This window comes from Neoarius graeffei, chromosome 4 (genome assembly GCF_027579695.1).
Source record: "Neoarius graeffei isolate fNeoGra1 chromosome 4, fNeoGra1.pri, whole genome shotgun sequence".
NCBI classification, from domain to species: domain Eukaryota; kingdom Metazoa; phylum Chordata; class Actinopteri; order Siluriformes; family Ariidae; genus Neoarius; species Neoarius graeffei.
The window spans coordinates 63,211,504-63,227,288 of NC_083572.1; the positions used below are offsets into that span (position 1 = coordinate 63,211,504).

At 43.3% G+C, this 15,785-nt stretch overlaps 1 protein-coding gene across 1 annotated transcript in view; it reads left to right on the plus strand.

Annotated features, from left to right (window-relative positions):
* Positions 1–15,785, plus strand: part of LOC132885129 (synaptonemal complex protein 1-like) — a 123,674-nt gene that overhangs the window by 3,309 nt on the left and 104,580 nt on the right. Inside the window, exons 5-9 of the mRNA XM_060919461.1 lie at positions 2,355–2,422; positions 2,503–2,576; positions 2,689–2,747; positions 3,147–3,213; positions 3,321–3,394. Of these exons, the coding sequence (XP_060775444.1) occupies positions 2,355–2,422; positions 2,503–2,576; positions 2,689–2,747; positions 3,147–3,213; positions 3,321–3,394 (342 nt within the window). The remainder of the gene's footprint in view (positions 1–2,354; positions 2,423–2,502; positions 2,577–2,688; positions 2,748–3,146; positions 3,214–3,320; positions 3,395–15,785) is intronic.

Here is a 15,785-nt window from a genome sequence, read left to right on the forward strand (position 1 = left end):
CATCTTGCGCTCCAAATCACTCCGCCCAGAACAGCGAGTGCCCTCTGGAGGGTGCGCACTCCGGCCTTGCGCAGCTCACAGAGCACGCGAGTGAAGTGCACAAGCTGTGATTCGGGACTGAACCGCTGTGTGTGTGATCCCAGCGCATATCACTTACCACTTGCAAGTGGAAGGATGGCAAGCCTAAAGACAATCATAACTACACAATGGGTAGTATTTGCATCAGTATTTGCAGTATTTTCATACTTTTATACTCTTTAATGAAAGGTGATACAAGGCGGAAGTCCGCGCCGTTTTTCAGCAGTCGCGTCACATGACCAACGCCAGCGAATCAGGAAGGTGGATGTCACAGTGACGTTGTCCAATGACGACGCCAGCTAGAGCTCAGCACAGCGTATCCGCGTATCTCAATGTTTACACAGCACCGGAGCTGACACGATCTGGATTGAATACGTGGACCCTGGCGGATTCCCGTTTCCCGGCGTTTCCAGGCGGTTTAATGTAAATGGACAGTGCATCCGCGAAGAAAGCGAGACAGATACGGTCTAATGTAAACTTGGCCCCAGACCTCCCTCATGCTGTTCTCCTTCAGGTTTTGCTCCACCTTTCTCCTTAGCTTCCCTCACGCAACGTTTTACCTCCTGCTGTGCTGCTTTCATCGCCTCCCTATCCCTGCTCCTGAAGGCAGCCTTGTTCCTGTTGAGGACAGCTTTGACTTCCTGTGTTACCCATGACTTGTTATTAGGGTAACACCGTACAGTCTTAGTGGGGAGACCACGTCTGCACAGAAGTTAAGGTAATCCGTCAGACAGTGTGTCAGCCCCTCTACAGTATGTCCTCACAGTGTGGGCTAATCAGCACATCCCAGTCCGTGATGTCATAACAGTCCCTGAGGGCATCTTCCATTTCAGAGGACCACCTCCTGATGGAGCTAGTTGTTGCAGGCTGCCTTTGAACCAGGGGGGTGTACTTCGGCTGTAGAAGAACCAGGTTGTGGTCAGACTTCCCTAGTGGGGGGAGGGGTGTGATTCTGTATGCATCCCTCACATTAGCATACAGCAAGTCAATTGTTCTGTTGTTCCTTGTTGGACAATCCACAGCCTGGTAAAAAGCAGCCAAAGTAGAGTCCAACGTAGCATGATTAAAGTCCCCAGAAATGATGATAAATGCCTCAGGGTGCTGTGTCTGCAGCCTTGCTGTGACAGAGTGAATCCTCTCACATGCAGCGGCTGCGTCAGCCCTCGGAGGGATGTAAACACAGATGGTGATCACTTGACTGAACTCCCTTGGCAGATATGGCCGTAGGCTAACGGCTAGCAGCTCCAAGTCCGGGCAACATAAAACTGTCTTTACGGAGATATGTCCCGGGTTACACCAGCGGTTGTTAACATAAATGATGAGTCCCCCACCTTTGCTTTTCCCGCATGTGTTAGTGTCTCTGTCAGCTCTCACAGCAGTGAATCCCCGCAAGTCCACGTTAGCATCCGGTACAAGGTGTGTTAGCCATGTCTCCGTAAAGATAAATAAGCTGCTCTCCCGGTAAATCCGCTGGTTGTTCAGAGAGGAAAGCTCGTCGACTTTATTTGGCAGTGAGTTCACATTCCCCATGATAACGGAGGGAATGGATGGTTTGTAGTGCTGCCGGTTGTCTGCTAGCCTAGCCTTTAGCTTAGCTCCAGTCTTGCAGCCCCTGGGTTTCCTCCTCAGCTCGGCCGGGATGGGGTGTCGTATCCCGGCTCGTCCCATTGTTTCCAGGGCCAGCAGCTCCTCTCTCGAATAAGAGAGAAATCTGGCTCCTGGTTGCGTGTTAAAGTTAAAAAAGTGTGACTCAGTCTGACCTGTCAAATCAAATTCCACGTATTGTTTCAGCATACATACAATTAATCGGAAGAATCTCGCATAATTGTAGTGCTAGTCACCCAAGTTTACGTGCCATCCTCCCCCCCCCTTTATTTTAAATTGGTGTACTATGTACTGCATATATGACTGGCTATTGTGACAAGATCTGCTATAGATCTGTTACAAATTTCAATATTTAATTATTTGTATTTTAATATTTATGTAAGGGTATGAAAATAGATATATGTAAATCTTTAGTGTCTAATGTTATACCATTACTCATACACTACTGACTGCCACTGCAGCCACCTGCTCCATTACTGTGTCAGCCCAATCAGATATCCGAGTAAAGGTCTGAACAGGCAAATTGGTTTTGGTTGCCTGTTTGAACATAGCCTTTGATTTTGTGTTTTATCCAATGAAACTTTTTTTATTCAATTATATGCAAGAAAAATAGCATCTAGTGACTATGTATATATTTTTTTATTTTTAATCACTCATACCTTTTGTTACAGTTTGAAAATGAAAGTCTCAGCATGAAATTAGAGGAACAACTAAATGAAAATGATGATATGAGGAATAAGTATGTATAACATTTTAACTCAATAAATGTTATATTTAATTACTAATGACTATAATAAATATATCTTTTAAACCTTACAGAAGTAATGCAACAAGAAATTTATGCAACATTCTAAAGGACACTTTTGAAAGATCTACTGAGAGAATGAACCTGTGTAAGTGACACTGTAAAATTCTGATGCATTCAGGACATCATTGCCTTGCAAAATATATAATTATAATAATATTTTTTCCATGTTAAAACAACAATGTAATTTGATTCTTTAGTTGAGGCAGAAAGAGAAGAAACTCATGGTCTCTTCTTGCAAAACCATGAAAACATTCAGGTGAATTATTTTTTTAATAATATGAAAAACAATTGTAGTGTGTGGCTTTGACTTAAAGGACATATGACCCAGAATCAATGTCAAAATGGGATTTAAAATGGTGGTGTGTTATTGTGCATGTCAGTACTATGTGTGGTGGTCAGGAAAAAAAAGAAAGAAGTGATTGTTTGAGTTACATGGCAAGCTTCATGCCAAGATTAGTAAAGTTGGCATTATATAGAAAATTCGAAAGGGTTCACAAACTTTCAAGCACCACTGTACATGCATTTCAAACAAATCTCACATTTGGCTAATTTCAAAGATAAATGGTTAATTGGCATTGTGTTTTAATCTACAGTCTTTCACAACCATTGTGATGGTTTTCAAACTTTTCAAATTTGGTTGTCTTTCCTCCTTCAGAGGATGGTTGCTGCATTTGAAAATCTGCGGCTGGAAGCAGAGGCTGACCAGCTAGAAATGTTAAAAGGTAAACAAATGAGGAGTACAAGTTTTGAGAATATATGGTACATTCAAGATGTAAGGATAATTAAATAATTAAAATGCTTTCAATGTCTATTTGCACATATCACACAGCTAAGGAAGGCCTTAAACAGTTTGAGGACCTTAAAGTGAGATTTGAGACTGAGTATCACATGAAGGAAGAGAAGGTAAGTGATACTGCTCACCTGTTCACTCTTGTGACAAGTACCGGCAGCACAAAAATAACTTATTATTCTGTGTTGAAATCTTTGATAATATATATATATTTTTTTATTACCTGTTTCTGATAGTTAGCAGGTGGTCATTAGTTCATTATATCTCTAAATGAGATCTAGTCCAAAACTTAATCACATTTTAAATCAATGCATCCTCCTATGTTGTGATATAAATATGACAACAGCCACAAGTAATGGTTTAGGCCAGGTCTATATGAAGAGTTTGGTTCTAAAATGTGATAAATTCACGGTGATAAACTTGAGAAAAAAAATATTTTCTTTACCAAAAAAAATTGGTAGCATGAAAACCATATTTTTTTTCTGTTTGAGCCTTTAATATAACACTATGAGGTTGTTTATAACATTAACAATGCAAATCTAAATTTTGATTTTTAAAATTTTATTTTTAAAGAAAACTGATTTTTTTTCAAAAATGTGACATATCCATGACACTTTTTTCCCCAAAATGCTGCAAGTTCATTACATCACACAAAAATCATTTTTGTTGAAATATAACTAGAAACAAGAAGTTGATCTACACTTATGACAGCCTCTCATCTTGGACCATATCTTCTATTGGACCACGGAGTTTCCCAAATCGCATTCATCTTGTTGCGTGCAAGCCCCAGACTATTTTACACACAAAGCTCTGAGGAATGTTAATAGACCCAGTCAGATGTTTACATGGAAACTTTTTTTAAAGGACCAACTTTTTATTCTGAACAATAAATTTAGACACCTAAATTTGGACACCTTGTACAGCACGTACAGTGGGGCTTGAAAGTTTGCAAACCCTTTAGAATTTTCTATATTTCTGCATAAATATGACCTAAAACAATCAGATTTTCACACAAGTCCTTAAAGTAGATAAAGAGAACCCATAGATAAATGAGACAAAAATATTATATTCGGTCATTTATTTATTGAGGAAAGTGATCCAATATTGCATATCTGTAAGTGGCAAAGGTATGTGAACCTTTAGTATTAGCAGTTAATTTGAAGGTGAAATTAGAGTCAGGTGTTTTCAATCAATGGGATGGCAATCAGGTGTGAGTGGGCACCCTGTTTTATTTAAAGAACAGGGATCTATCAAAGTCTGATCTTCACAACACGTGTTTGTGGACGTGTATCATGGCACGAACAAAGGAGACTTGTGAGGACCTCAGAAAAAGCGTTGTTGATGCTCATCAGGCTGGAAAAGATTACAAAACCATCTCTAAAGAGTTTGGACTCCACCAATCCACAGTCAGACAGATTGTATACAAATGAAAGAAATTCAAGACCATTGTTACCCTCCCCAGGAGTGGTCGACCAACAAAGATCACTCCAAGAGCAAGGTGTGTAATAGTCAGTGAGGTCACAAAGGACCCCAGGGTAACTTCTAAGCAACTGAAGGCCTCTCTCACATTGGCTAATGTTAATGTTCATGAGTCCACCATCAGAAAAACACTGAACAACAATGGTTTGCATGGCAGGGTAGCAAGGAGAAAGCCACTGCTCTCCAAAAAGAACATTGCTGCTCATCTACAGTTTGCTAAAGATCACGTGGACAAGCCAGAAGGCTACTGGAAAAATGTTTTGTGGACGGATGAGACCAAAATAGAACTTTTTGGTTTAAATGAGAAGTGTTATGTTTGGAGAAAGGAAAACACTGCATTCCAGCATAAGACCCTTATCCCATCTGTGAAACATGTTGGCAGTAGTATTATGGTTTGGGCCTGCTTTGCTGCATCTGGGCCAGGACGGCTTGCCATCATTGATGGAACAATGAATTCTGAATTATACCAGCAAATTCTAAAGGAAAATGTCAGGACATCTGTCCATGAACTGAATCTCAAGAGAAGGTAGGTCATGCAGCAAGACAACGACCCTAAGCACACAAGTCGTTCTACCAAAGAATGGTTAAAGAAGAATAAAGTGAATGTTTTGGAACGGCCAAGTCAAAGTCCTGACCTTAATCCAATCGAAATGTTGTGGAAGGACCTGAAGTGAGCAGTTCATGTGAGGAAACCCGCCAACATCCCAGAGTTGAAGCTGTTCTGTATGGAGGAATGGGCTAAAATTCCTCCAAGCCAGTGTGCAGGACTGATCAACAGTTACCGGGAACGTTTAGTTGCAGTTATTGCTGCACAAGTGGGTCACACCAGATACTGAAAGCAAAGGCCCACATACTTTTGCCACTCGCAGATATGTAATATTGGATCATTTTCCTCAATAAATAAATGACCAAGTATAATATTTTTGTCTCATTTGTTTAACTGGGTTCTCTTTATCTAATTTTAGGACTTGTGTGGAAATCTGATGATGTTTTAGGTCACATTTATGCAGAAATATAGAAAATTCTAAAGGGTTTACAAACTTTCAAGCACCACTGTACAGTTAGTCATAGCGCAGCTCCATACTTAAGAGAATATGGTAATGCATCAACCTGGTTTTTGATGGCTTTTGCGACCATAGGAAACTCGTTCGTAAGTGCAAGGCAAAGTATCTCAAACACTTGACCACCATACAACAAAAGTTGTATCTTTATTTACATAAGATTGCATCATTATTACCCAGTCTGTGTTCTCTTGCCTGCCAGACACATTAGATATGAACTGGTTAGTGTCAAACACTTCCCAAAAGACAGCATGATAAAAATATTCTATTATTGTTCCCAAGTTGTGCAACAAAAAGTTTGCCCTATCAACCAGAGTTTGAATCCCTGTGATGCCACAGCAATCAGTGAACAGGAGACCAAGAGAGCAAAATTTGCTGTGCTCTCTAGATGGGAGGGATGGCATACTCTCTCCCCTGTCAAACACAAGGACACTTGTCAATCATAGGTATCTCTGAGCTCATAGTATAGTGGAAGAGGCTACATTGAAAAAGATGGGATGGCTGGTACCCCTTCATTTAGAACTTTATGCCACCTCTCTATGCCAGCATAACATTACTGAGTCTTCCCCTATAAACGGATTTCAGTAGCATCTAGTGCTTAAGTTTTTGGTTAGATGGCAAAAAAACTTACATGACTTACAAATGGTTTGTTGGCATGGAGGTGATGTATAATTGTAGATTTGGAGGCTTGTGAGCCAAAAATGCTACCTTCTTCTGAAACACTCTACCAGACAGGTTTATTAAAGATCTGGATATTTTAATTTAGGTATTTTAGCCATGTGGATATTTTTTTTCTAGTCATTACTTGATTTATGAACGTCAACACACTTTTCAATCATTTGTGTATTCTTTAATCTTCTCCATGTTACTGAATGGTGAAGAGAATTTGAATTCTGTGTCACCTCATATTTACAGCCCAGGAAAACAGGACACCATAAGGAACACAAGAATTCCAAAACATTCTGGTGACCTCAAAAAAGTGAAATATAACTGGATTCATGCTTCTGTTACGTTTTGTTAAAAATATATTTTAAAAAAACATGCTTCAGTGTCAATATTTTTCATAACAATTTTACCAAGGTGTCAATAATTTTAAAAAGCTGACTGTACACACTAATGATGAACACACATGCCTGATTACTCACTCTCATCCAGTATAACCAAGTGTGAAATGCAAAAGTACAGAGAAATTCACAGACACTTCCCATTACTGTCTGGCTATCATATGTTCTCAAGCTAAACCACGGGGTGGCATGGTAGCGTAAGTGATTAGCACTGTTGCCTCACAGCAAGAAGGTTCTGGGTTTGAGCCCAGCAGCCAATGGGGGCCTTTCTGTGTGGAGTTTGCATGTTTTCCCCGTGTCTGCGTGGGTTTCCTCCGGGTGCGCCGGTTTCCCCCACAGTCCAAAGACGTGCAGTTAGGTTAACATGGGACGGCCTTGGGCTAAAGTGCCCAAGAATAGCGGTGCGCACTTACACAGCGGCCTTGCTCTCTGATGATGAACTAAATTCCGTTGTACATTTGTGCAGTGACAATAAAGGCATTCTATTCTAAATAACTTAATTGGTTAATGACTAGCTTCCCACCAAATTAGAGAATGTTTACACTGCTGAATCTTTTTTTTTTCCCTCTTCAAGTATGACCTCAGACTCTTTTATTCCTGTTTGGGTTCTTTATGAAACTCTCTCTGACTGATCTACAGACATCCTCACCTGACAAAATTCATTTCGGGGAGTCCCCCCCCTTGGGGATTTTTTTTTTTTTGGGACAAATACATTGCTGGGGGGTATGGAGGTACTCCCCTAGAAATTTCTGGATTTGGTTAATGCGATTTCCTGCATTCTGGTGGATTTTGGGGTGGCCTTTTGGAGATGAACAATACCTGAATTCACTCAGATTCATAGCTGACGCCCTGACTTGGGGACTTAGCTGCCCCCAACCCATAAACTATGATAACTACAATGTGCCATATTAAGCTCCTTACTGATTGAATCTGGACACCCCACCCCCCATAAATAAGGAAGGATGACAGGATAGATAGATATTTCACCACGGAACATTGCTTTACTTAGATACCGAAACACAGATGAACATAGAACAATGAATGAATTGCATGAATGACAATTAATGCAATTGTACATGTAGGCCTAAAGGGCTCTTTCATTTCCTATGTTCTATGCATGTTCCTTTTGCAAGCTTTCATTGTATTTAGAGGCTGCTTGCTTTGCAGATTTGAGCAATTTTCCAGACACCTCCACCTCATAGCACTCTGTGTCAATAAACTTGTTAATCTTGCAAGACATCAGATTTACAAGTGTTTGGTGAGACGTCTGACTCCTAAATTCTGTCTTGATGTGACGCACCATGCTGAATGCCCTTTCCACATTACCGTTAGAATTTGGCAGCACCAATAGCAGCTTCATCAGCTGACAGAGCTCCCTGAATCTCAACTGCCCTGAGCTCACAGATGTGACTTTGGACAGCTTCCCCCAGAACTCAACTGGTAAATTCTTATAATTTGGCACCAGTGCTTAGATGAGACATAATACAGGACTTCTAAATGGAGTTGTTCTCTGGCATCGGCCTTCATTACATTTGGAAATCTGTCTGCCAAAGTCAAAATCTGCTCTGGTTTCACATCATGGTTCTCAGGATTGACCACTGACAGATTCGTCAAGATTTTCTCTCTCACTGGGCTTTTTTCCTTTATTTTTTGAAAGCTTCTGACATAGGATGCTCTTGCATCTCTGTAGAATTGCTTTGTCTTGTGACTGGAGAGTGCTGATTTTTGCATCGGAAAATCACATATTTGACGGAAGATGGATGTGTTAATAGTACCTGAAGATACGGTATTAATTGAACAGCGGACATTTTGCTCATGTTGTGTGAGAATCTCTTTCAGATCCTATAAATACAGAAAAAAAAAAACGATGAGTTGACAGAGATAACAGGATGGTGTGTCCATTCATTTGATACTGAAATCATGTTTTTAGATGTAATATAACATTACACGTGTTTCAGTAGACAAAAAGGTAACGACAAGATTCAGGAATACACAGGGAAGTTTATCACAGAGTGATAAATTATAAATGAATCTTGCAATGGCCTCTTCCTTCGTACCAATTCCGTGATTATTGTAGGGACTTTACCTTAAACTCAGCTCTCTGTAAAGGGACACCGCAGGAAGATCATCTCATCTCATTATCTCTAGCCGCTTTATCCTGTTCTACAGGGTCGCAGGCAAGCTGGAGCCTATCCCAGCTGACTACGGACAAAAGGCAGGATACACCCTGGACAAGTTGCCAGGTTATCACAGGGCTGACACATAGACACAGACAACCATTCACACCTACGGTCAATTTAGAGTCACCAGTTAACCTAACCTGCATGTCTTTGGACTGTGGGGGAAACCGGAGCACCCGGAGGAAACCCACGCAGAGAACATGCAAACTCCGCACAGAAAGGTCCTCGCCGGCCACGGGGCTCAAACCCGGACCTTCTTGCTGTGAGGCGACAGCGCTAACCACTACACCACCGTGCTGCCGCAGGAAGATCATAGGTTTTGGAATTTTGGAAAAAAATATTTTATGGTTGCAGAGATATTATGATTTTTAGTAAAATAAATAAATAACGGTAATTGCGCGTTGACCCCTAATACACACACACACACGCACACACACACACACCTCTACTTAACGTAGCACAAAATAGAAAGGGTCTACATGGTCCTAATTGATTCTGTTAGAACCAGAAAAGGTTGTACGGTAGTTTTATGAGTGACTTAGTTTTGGAGGTGGACCCTAACAAATTCCTGCCTGTTGTGCGACACCTGCTCCTGCAGCTCCAGCACTGTAAAGTAAAAGTAATTTATTGCCATTATTTATCCTTGTGCCTAGCAAGTGAGCTTACAAAGATGACAATTACAAAGAGACACTGCTTTATCATAACTGTGAAAGTTGAACACCAAATCAGTTAAAAAAAAATGGATTCGTGTTATGTATTAATTTCCTGGGTTCCAGAAAATGGCTGGAGCCGCTGCTGCTCTTTTTCCTGCTCTATGCATTGACTGACTGGTTGATAGGTTCGGGATGAAGCTTGCTCGCTTGCTCTAGATTCCGTGAGATTGTATGTAATTTCGGGCATCAGGGAGCTGCTATCAATATGCGGGAGACTTGGGATGTCTGGATCTCACTCACAGTCAGTGCGTTTACATGCGCATAGAGAAAATCGAATTTCTGCCGTTGCTCGACTGAAATCGAAGTTCAAAATGCCATGTATACACCTTAATTCGGCTGAAATTGAACCGAACTTGATTTCTTGGAATCGAGCTACACGACCTAGATTATGCGATTTCTGCCAAGCTACTTAGTGCATGTATACCCTATTGAGCTACGTATTCGAGCTACTTACTTCAGCACTACCCCTTCCGGAAGTGACGAGACCACAAGCGGGAAACACAACAGCCTCGGTCGGCATGACAATGGCATGAATCTTTTCTTTTTGTGGCATTGTTTGCACTGTTAAAATTTAGCTCACTTACTGCATCACCAAATACATCTGTACAGCTGTTGCATAGCTGTGAATTGTGTACATAAACAAGTCACTGTATTTGTGTGTGTGTGTATGGAACGCAGGTGGCCAAGTGGTTAGAGCGCTTGACCGCTAAGCGAACGGTCCCTGGTTCGAGCCTCGGCTCAATGGGGATCTGGGGCTCGCTCCCTGTCCACCCAGCAGTGAATGGGGACCTGGTGGAAACACTAGGGAAGTTAAAAGGCGGCGAGGAAAGGAACTGGCCACCCTACCTCACTATGCCGATGGCCCAGGACAAGTGCGCTCTCTAACAGGCACTCCCCCAATGTACGGATCGTATATGGGACTCCCCTTTGCTTTTGTGTGTGTGTGTGTGTGTATATATATATATGTCCAACATCTGAAGAATGTCAATAAAAACAAAACAATTGAACTTTTTGTGTTTATTAAGACATAAGTTAAATTGTAAGCAAAAAATGGACTTTAGAAAAATATTTTTTGTAAGCAAAAAATGGACTTTAGAAAAATATACAATTGTGCAAAATAAGTTGTCTTACAAAACAGTGGTCTGCAGGACAGTTTGTAGCCATACAGTCTGTTAGAGCAAGCCTAACCGCTTGAGCACGGAACTTGTGAACACAGAACTGCCAGTGTTGCCAGACTGGGCGGTTTTAAGTGCATTTTGGCGGATTTGAACATGTTTTGGGCTGGAAAACGTCAGCAGTATCTGGCAACACTGCTGATAACTTTGTTTGTACTCTTGAATAGCTCTTCATGACGACAACCGGAAGTGTACCAACACGATGGGGCGTGTAGCGCCACCTGTGGCTCGGGTGCACAATGCACCTCACACAATAGCTCGATTTCATTGTGTGCATGTACGATTGGATTTCTCTGGCACCCTGCTGGGACCTTCAGCTCGATTACCGACAGCAGCTCGATTTGGATGTGCATGTAAACGTAGTGTGTAGTCTGACTTCTTCATGCCTAAAGCTGGGGCATGATGACTTTGATGTATTTGAGCTGGTGTATGTGTTCAGAATTTGCACAAACTCTAACACAACACTCCTGAACAGCACTGACTGTGAATTAACGTATTATCGAGTATTTATCCCATGACTCAATTGTTTATATATGTATAATATTTTATATATAAAATGTATAAGGGAGGGGCCTCCCTTTGCAGAGTTCGACATTAAGGACTGCCCGATTGCCTGGGGCAAGTGAAACATGCATTCGGACAAGTGGGATATGTCCCCGACATGCCCGAGTGGGCAAGTTAGAATGAGCATATATTACGAACTAGCACCACAAAAATTAGGCTTTTTGATCTTTTATTTCAGTTCCTAAAAGCGTCCCTTACTACACATCCGCCATTATGTCTTGGCTGTTTTCTTAGTCTTGGTTTCATTTACTGCTTTGCAAGTTATTTTATATACCTCTGCTGTTGTAGTATGGTATGCGTACTGTTTAAACCCCTTGCGCATGACATCACGCATCACATGATAATTACAGCTGGGGTCAGACAGACACCATCTTTCATGCAAGCAAGGCTTAATCTATCTTCAGTATGGTTAATTTTTGCACTGTTTTTGGTTGTTCAAACAGAGAAATAAAACCCGTCGTGGCTCAGGTGAATAAGGCGCCATACCATAAATCCGGGGACCCGGGTTCGATTCCGACCCGAGGTCATTTCCCGATCCCTCCCCATCTCTCTCCCACTCATTTCCTGTCTCTACACTGTCCTATCCAATAAAGGTGAAAAAAGCCCCAAAAAATATCTTTAAAAAAGAATCTCGTTTTGTTTTTTTCTGCTCACATTCGAATTAGCTCCATCATGAAAGTGTTTGATTTTCTTACAGGTGAAGCAGCTTCCTTATTTGACACAGAAAACCCAGATTGGTTTCAAACAACTCGGGCATAAAAAACTCAACAAGGAGCGACATGCGTGATATATCCTGAAAGAACAAAACAAATTAAGAGCAGAGAGCACTGAAGCTTTGTTTCTGTTATCAGCGGAACCCAGTCCTGTGCAAAATGTCTCCATGGACTCAGAGTGTAGTAATGAACCTACAGTCTGAGAGAGTTGTACACAAAACACACTGAACTTTACAACAGCTGCATGCATGTGAAATGGAAATAAATCGACTAAGGCAGGAAAAACTATTTTGGATAAAATTGTTATTGTCCATTACACACTGATCAACCTGTGTGACTCAGTTGTGCCTTTTGAATAAAGAATAAATGAAGAGGGAACTGAACATTAACCTTTTATTGAAATTATTTTTACATGGGTAATTATAGTTACTGTATGTATAACCGGAATGTGCTGATTCTGTTAGTGTTTATAATTTTTCTTTACCATCTACTATTGGATAAAATAGAATCTTACAACACTGAAAGTCTTGAGCAAGATATTTTACAATTAACACTTCAGATATTGTTTTAACAATAATAAGCATCACTGTATAAATGATAGAGTGCAAATAGCCGTGTAATTAGATGTCCATGGAGTTGCTGAGACATGGAGGGGCAGGAATACCATCTAGCCCACAGTTCAGGTTGGAGTCCTTTGAGTGTAAATGCTTTGGCTTTTACAGCACTCTGTCCCCAAAAGCTGATGTCGGGGAAAAAGTCTTTACACAAAGGTTTTCTTGCTTTTGTAGTGGTGTTTTTTTTTTTTTAACTCTTGTGTTGGGACTCTTCGGGGGGGAAAAAGGTATATTCCAACATGTAGCTAATGCTAACATTAGGCCACAAATCTGCACCGTCATTCCAGTCATTTAGAGGAATTCAGACCTGCCAACCTTTACGCATTTTGCGTAGCAGATACGCATTTAGACATCAAACTACGCTGCTACGATTTAGCACTTCAAAATACGCAAAAAGCCATTGATGGCTTTGAGTTCAAAGATCTTTAATATTCCGGTTCAACTGTCTGCATTCGCGCACTAGGCAACTCGTCTATGGCTGTAACCGCATTGACCAGCAACCTGTAGAGAAAAGAAGACTTCGACCAATCACAGCGCTAGTTTTAAACTCTTCAAATAGGCCTAAGCTATGAGGCTAAGCGGAGAGCCGAGGAGCCGTCAAAACAAAAGTAACGAAATTGATTTTCATCCCTCTCAGTCGATCTTCATACTGTGACTGGTTTTATAAGGGAGGACGGTGCTAAACACCATTTCGAAGGTAAATGGGCAGGGCAAGGGTATTGTGAATAAAGCAAGGACAACCGTCCTAACGTCATAGTTCAAAGCACAGTGTTCTGCCTTATCTGAAGGAAATATTTGTTCCAGCTTGTTTTGATATTAGACCCAGGCTTCTCAATCCAAAAAATATTGCATAGCCTAAAGTGAAAATATACTGTAGTAGCCTACTGACGTTTCCATCCAGTCAACCAATAGACGCGTTAAAATCTTCTGAACTAGGCTACTCGTGCATGTGAGATTCAATGAGTAGCGCACCAAGTGTTTTCACGTACCGTAAGTGCGTGTGGTGGATGATGATGTGTGTTTGTGTATGTGCGTGCCTTGCAGTTAATAATACACATGACGTCAGATGAGGATACTGACAGAGAGAGAGAGGGAAGCAAATCTAAAAAGAAGCGAGTCTATGCCCCTCAGAAGTTCCTAACGAAGTATCAAGATCAATGGCCATGCCTCCGCCCCTCTAAACTGCCTAATCATGCGTTTTGCACACTGTGCAATTATGATTTTGACATTAGCCATCAAGGAAATACAGGTAATAATATTGCTAACATAGAAATGCTTGCATTTATATACATGGGCCATTATTTTTTCCAAATTAGGCCAGGTCAGTGAATATGAATATTATAAAGGCTATGTTATTGGATAGGCCAGAGTAGCCTATAATTTATTTTCAGTAAATTTTTCTGTAAGTGTGGTGTGGCAGCGGGGGCGTGGTCAAGCATCGGTCTGTGACAGGAGGGTGGAGCCGGGGAAGGTGAGTGGCAGATTCGCCAAACCTGACTGTAATTAACCTGTGTTTTGTGTGTGTTTCCCCAGTAAACCGCTCCCTATTTTAGGAGGCTGAGAGAGAGCAGAGGGAGCGCGACCCGGGATTGGAGGCTGTGTGTGTGTCTGTGTGCTGCGAATATTTAGACTGAAAAGTTTACTAATAAATACGTTGTCACTACCTCCAAACGTTGTCCTGCCGTCCTCTGTGCTCCACCCACTCATTGTCCGCGCTACAGTGGTGCTGAAACCCGGGAAAAGGTGGAGCACCAGTGCTGCAGCTCCATGGAATCCTCCCCGTTCGCGGACTTGGTCCACGCCCTCGCCACGGCTCAGCAGAGCCAGCACCAGGCACTCGTCACGCTCTGAAAGGAGCAGGAGCGCCGCTTCGAAGCCCTGGTGCTGGCTCAACAGGAAGATCGAGAGGCGTTCCGGCGGCTCCTCGCGTCGGCGGGGTCCACCAGCGCCCCGGCCGCGGGCCCGTCTCCCCTCACTGTGACCAAGATGGGCCCGCAGGACGACCCCGAGGCTTTCATCACCTTGTTCGAGCAGGTCGCCGAAGCCTCGGGGTGGCCGATGGAGCAGCGCGCGGCGCGCCTCCTCCCCCTCCTGACTGGAGAGGCGCAGCTGGCCGCATTACAGCTCCCCGCCGACCGCCGGCTGGCCTACGCTGACCTTCGCCGGGCCGTCCTCCAGCGCGTGGGGCGCACGCCGGAGCAGCAGCGCCAGCGCTTCCGCGCGCTGCGGATGGAGGAAGCAGGCAGCCCGTTCGCGTTCGGCCAGCAGCTCCGGGACGCCTGCTGGCGGTGGCTGAGGGCCGAAGATCGCGACGCCGAGGGAATCATCGACCAGGTGGCGCTGGAACAGTTCGTTGCCCGCTTACCAGCCGGAACCGCGGAGTGGGTCCAGTGCCACCGCCCGGCGTCGCTGGATCAGGCCGTAGGACTGGCGGAGGATCATCTGGCGGCTGTACCGGCGGCAGGACAACGGATGACATCGTCTTCTGTCTCCTCTTCTCTCTCTCTGTCTTCCCCCCCCTCCTCCCGTGTCCCGTCCCCGCCCCATTCCCCCACCACGGAGGCGGGGGCCGGCTCCACCCCAGCCGGCCCACCGCACCCGTGGTGCCCTCCCGTTTCTCCCTTCTGTGTCTGTCTCTCCCCCCCCCAGGTGAGTGAGCCCCAGAACACAGCTGCAGAGGGGAGGCCCGGGCAGGTTTGCTGGCGCTGCGGGGAACCGGGCCACCTGCAGCAACAATGTGCAGCGATGGAGGTGGGGGCGGTGGTGCAGATCCCCGACGCGCCAGAGGCTGCCCTCGATCGGGCCGGAGCGTATCGCATACCGGTAAGTGTACAAGGGGCTACATATCAGGCCTTGGTGGATTCAGGCTGCAATCAGACCTCGATCCGCCAAAGCCTGGTGCAAGACGAGGCATTGGGGGGAGCACAAGGGGTGAAGGTGT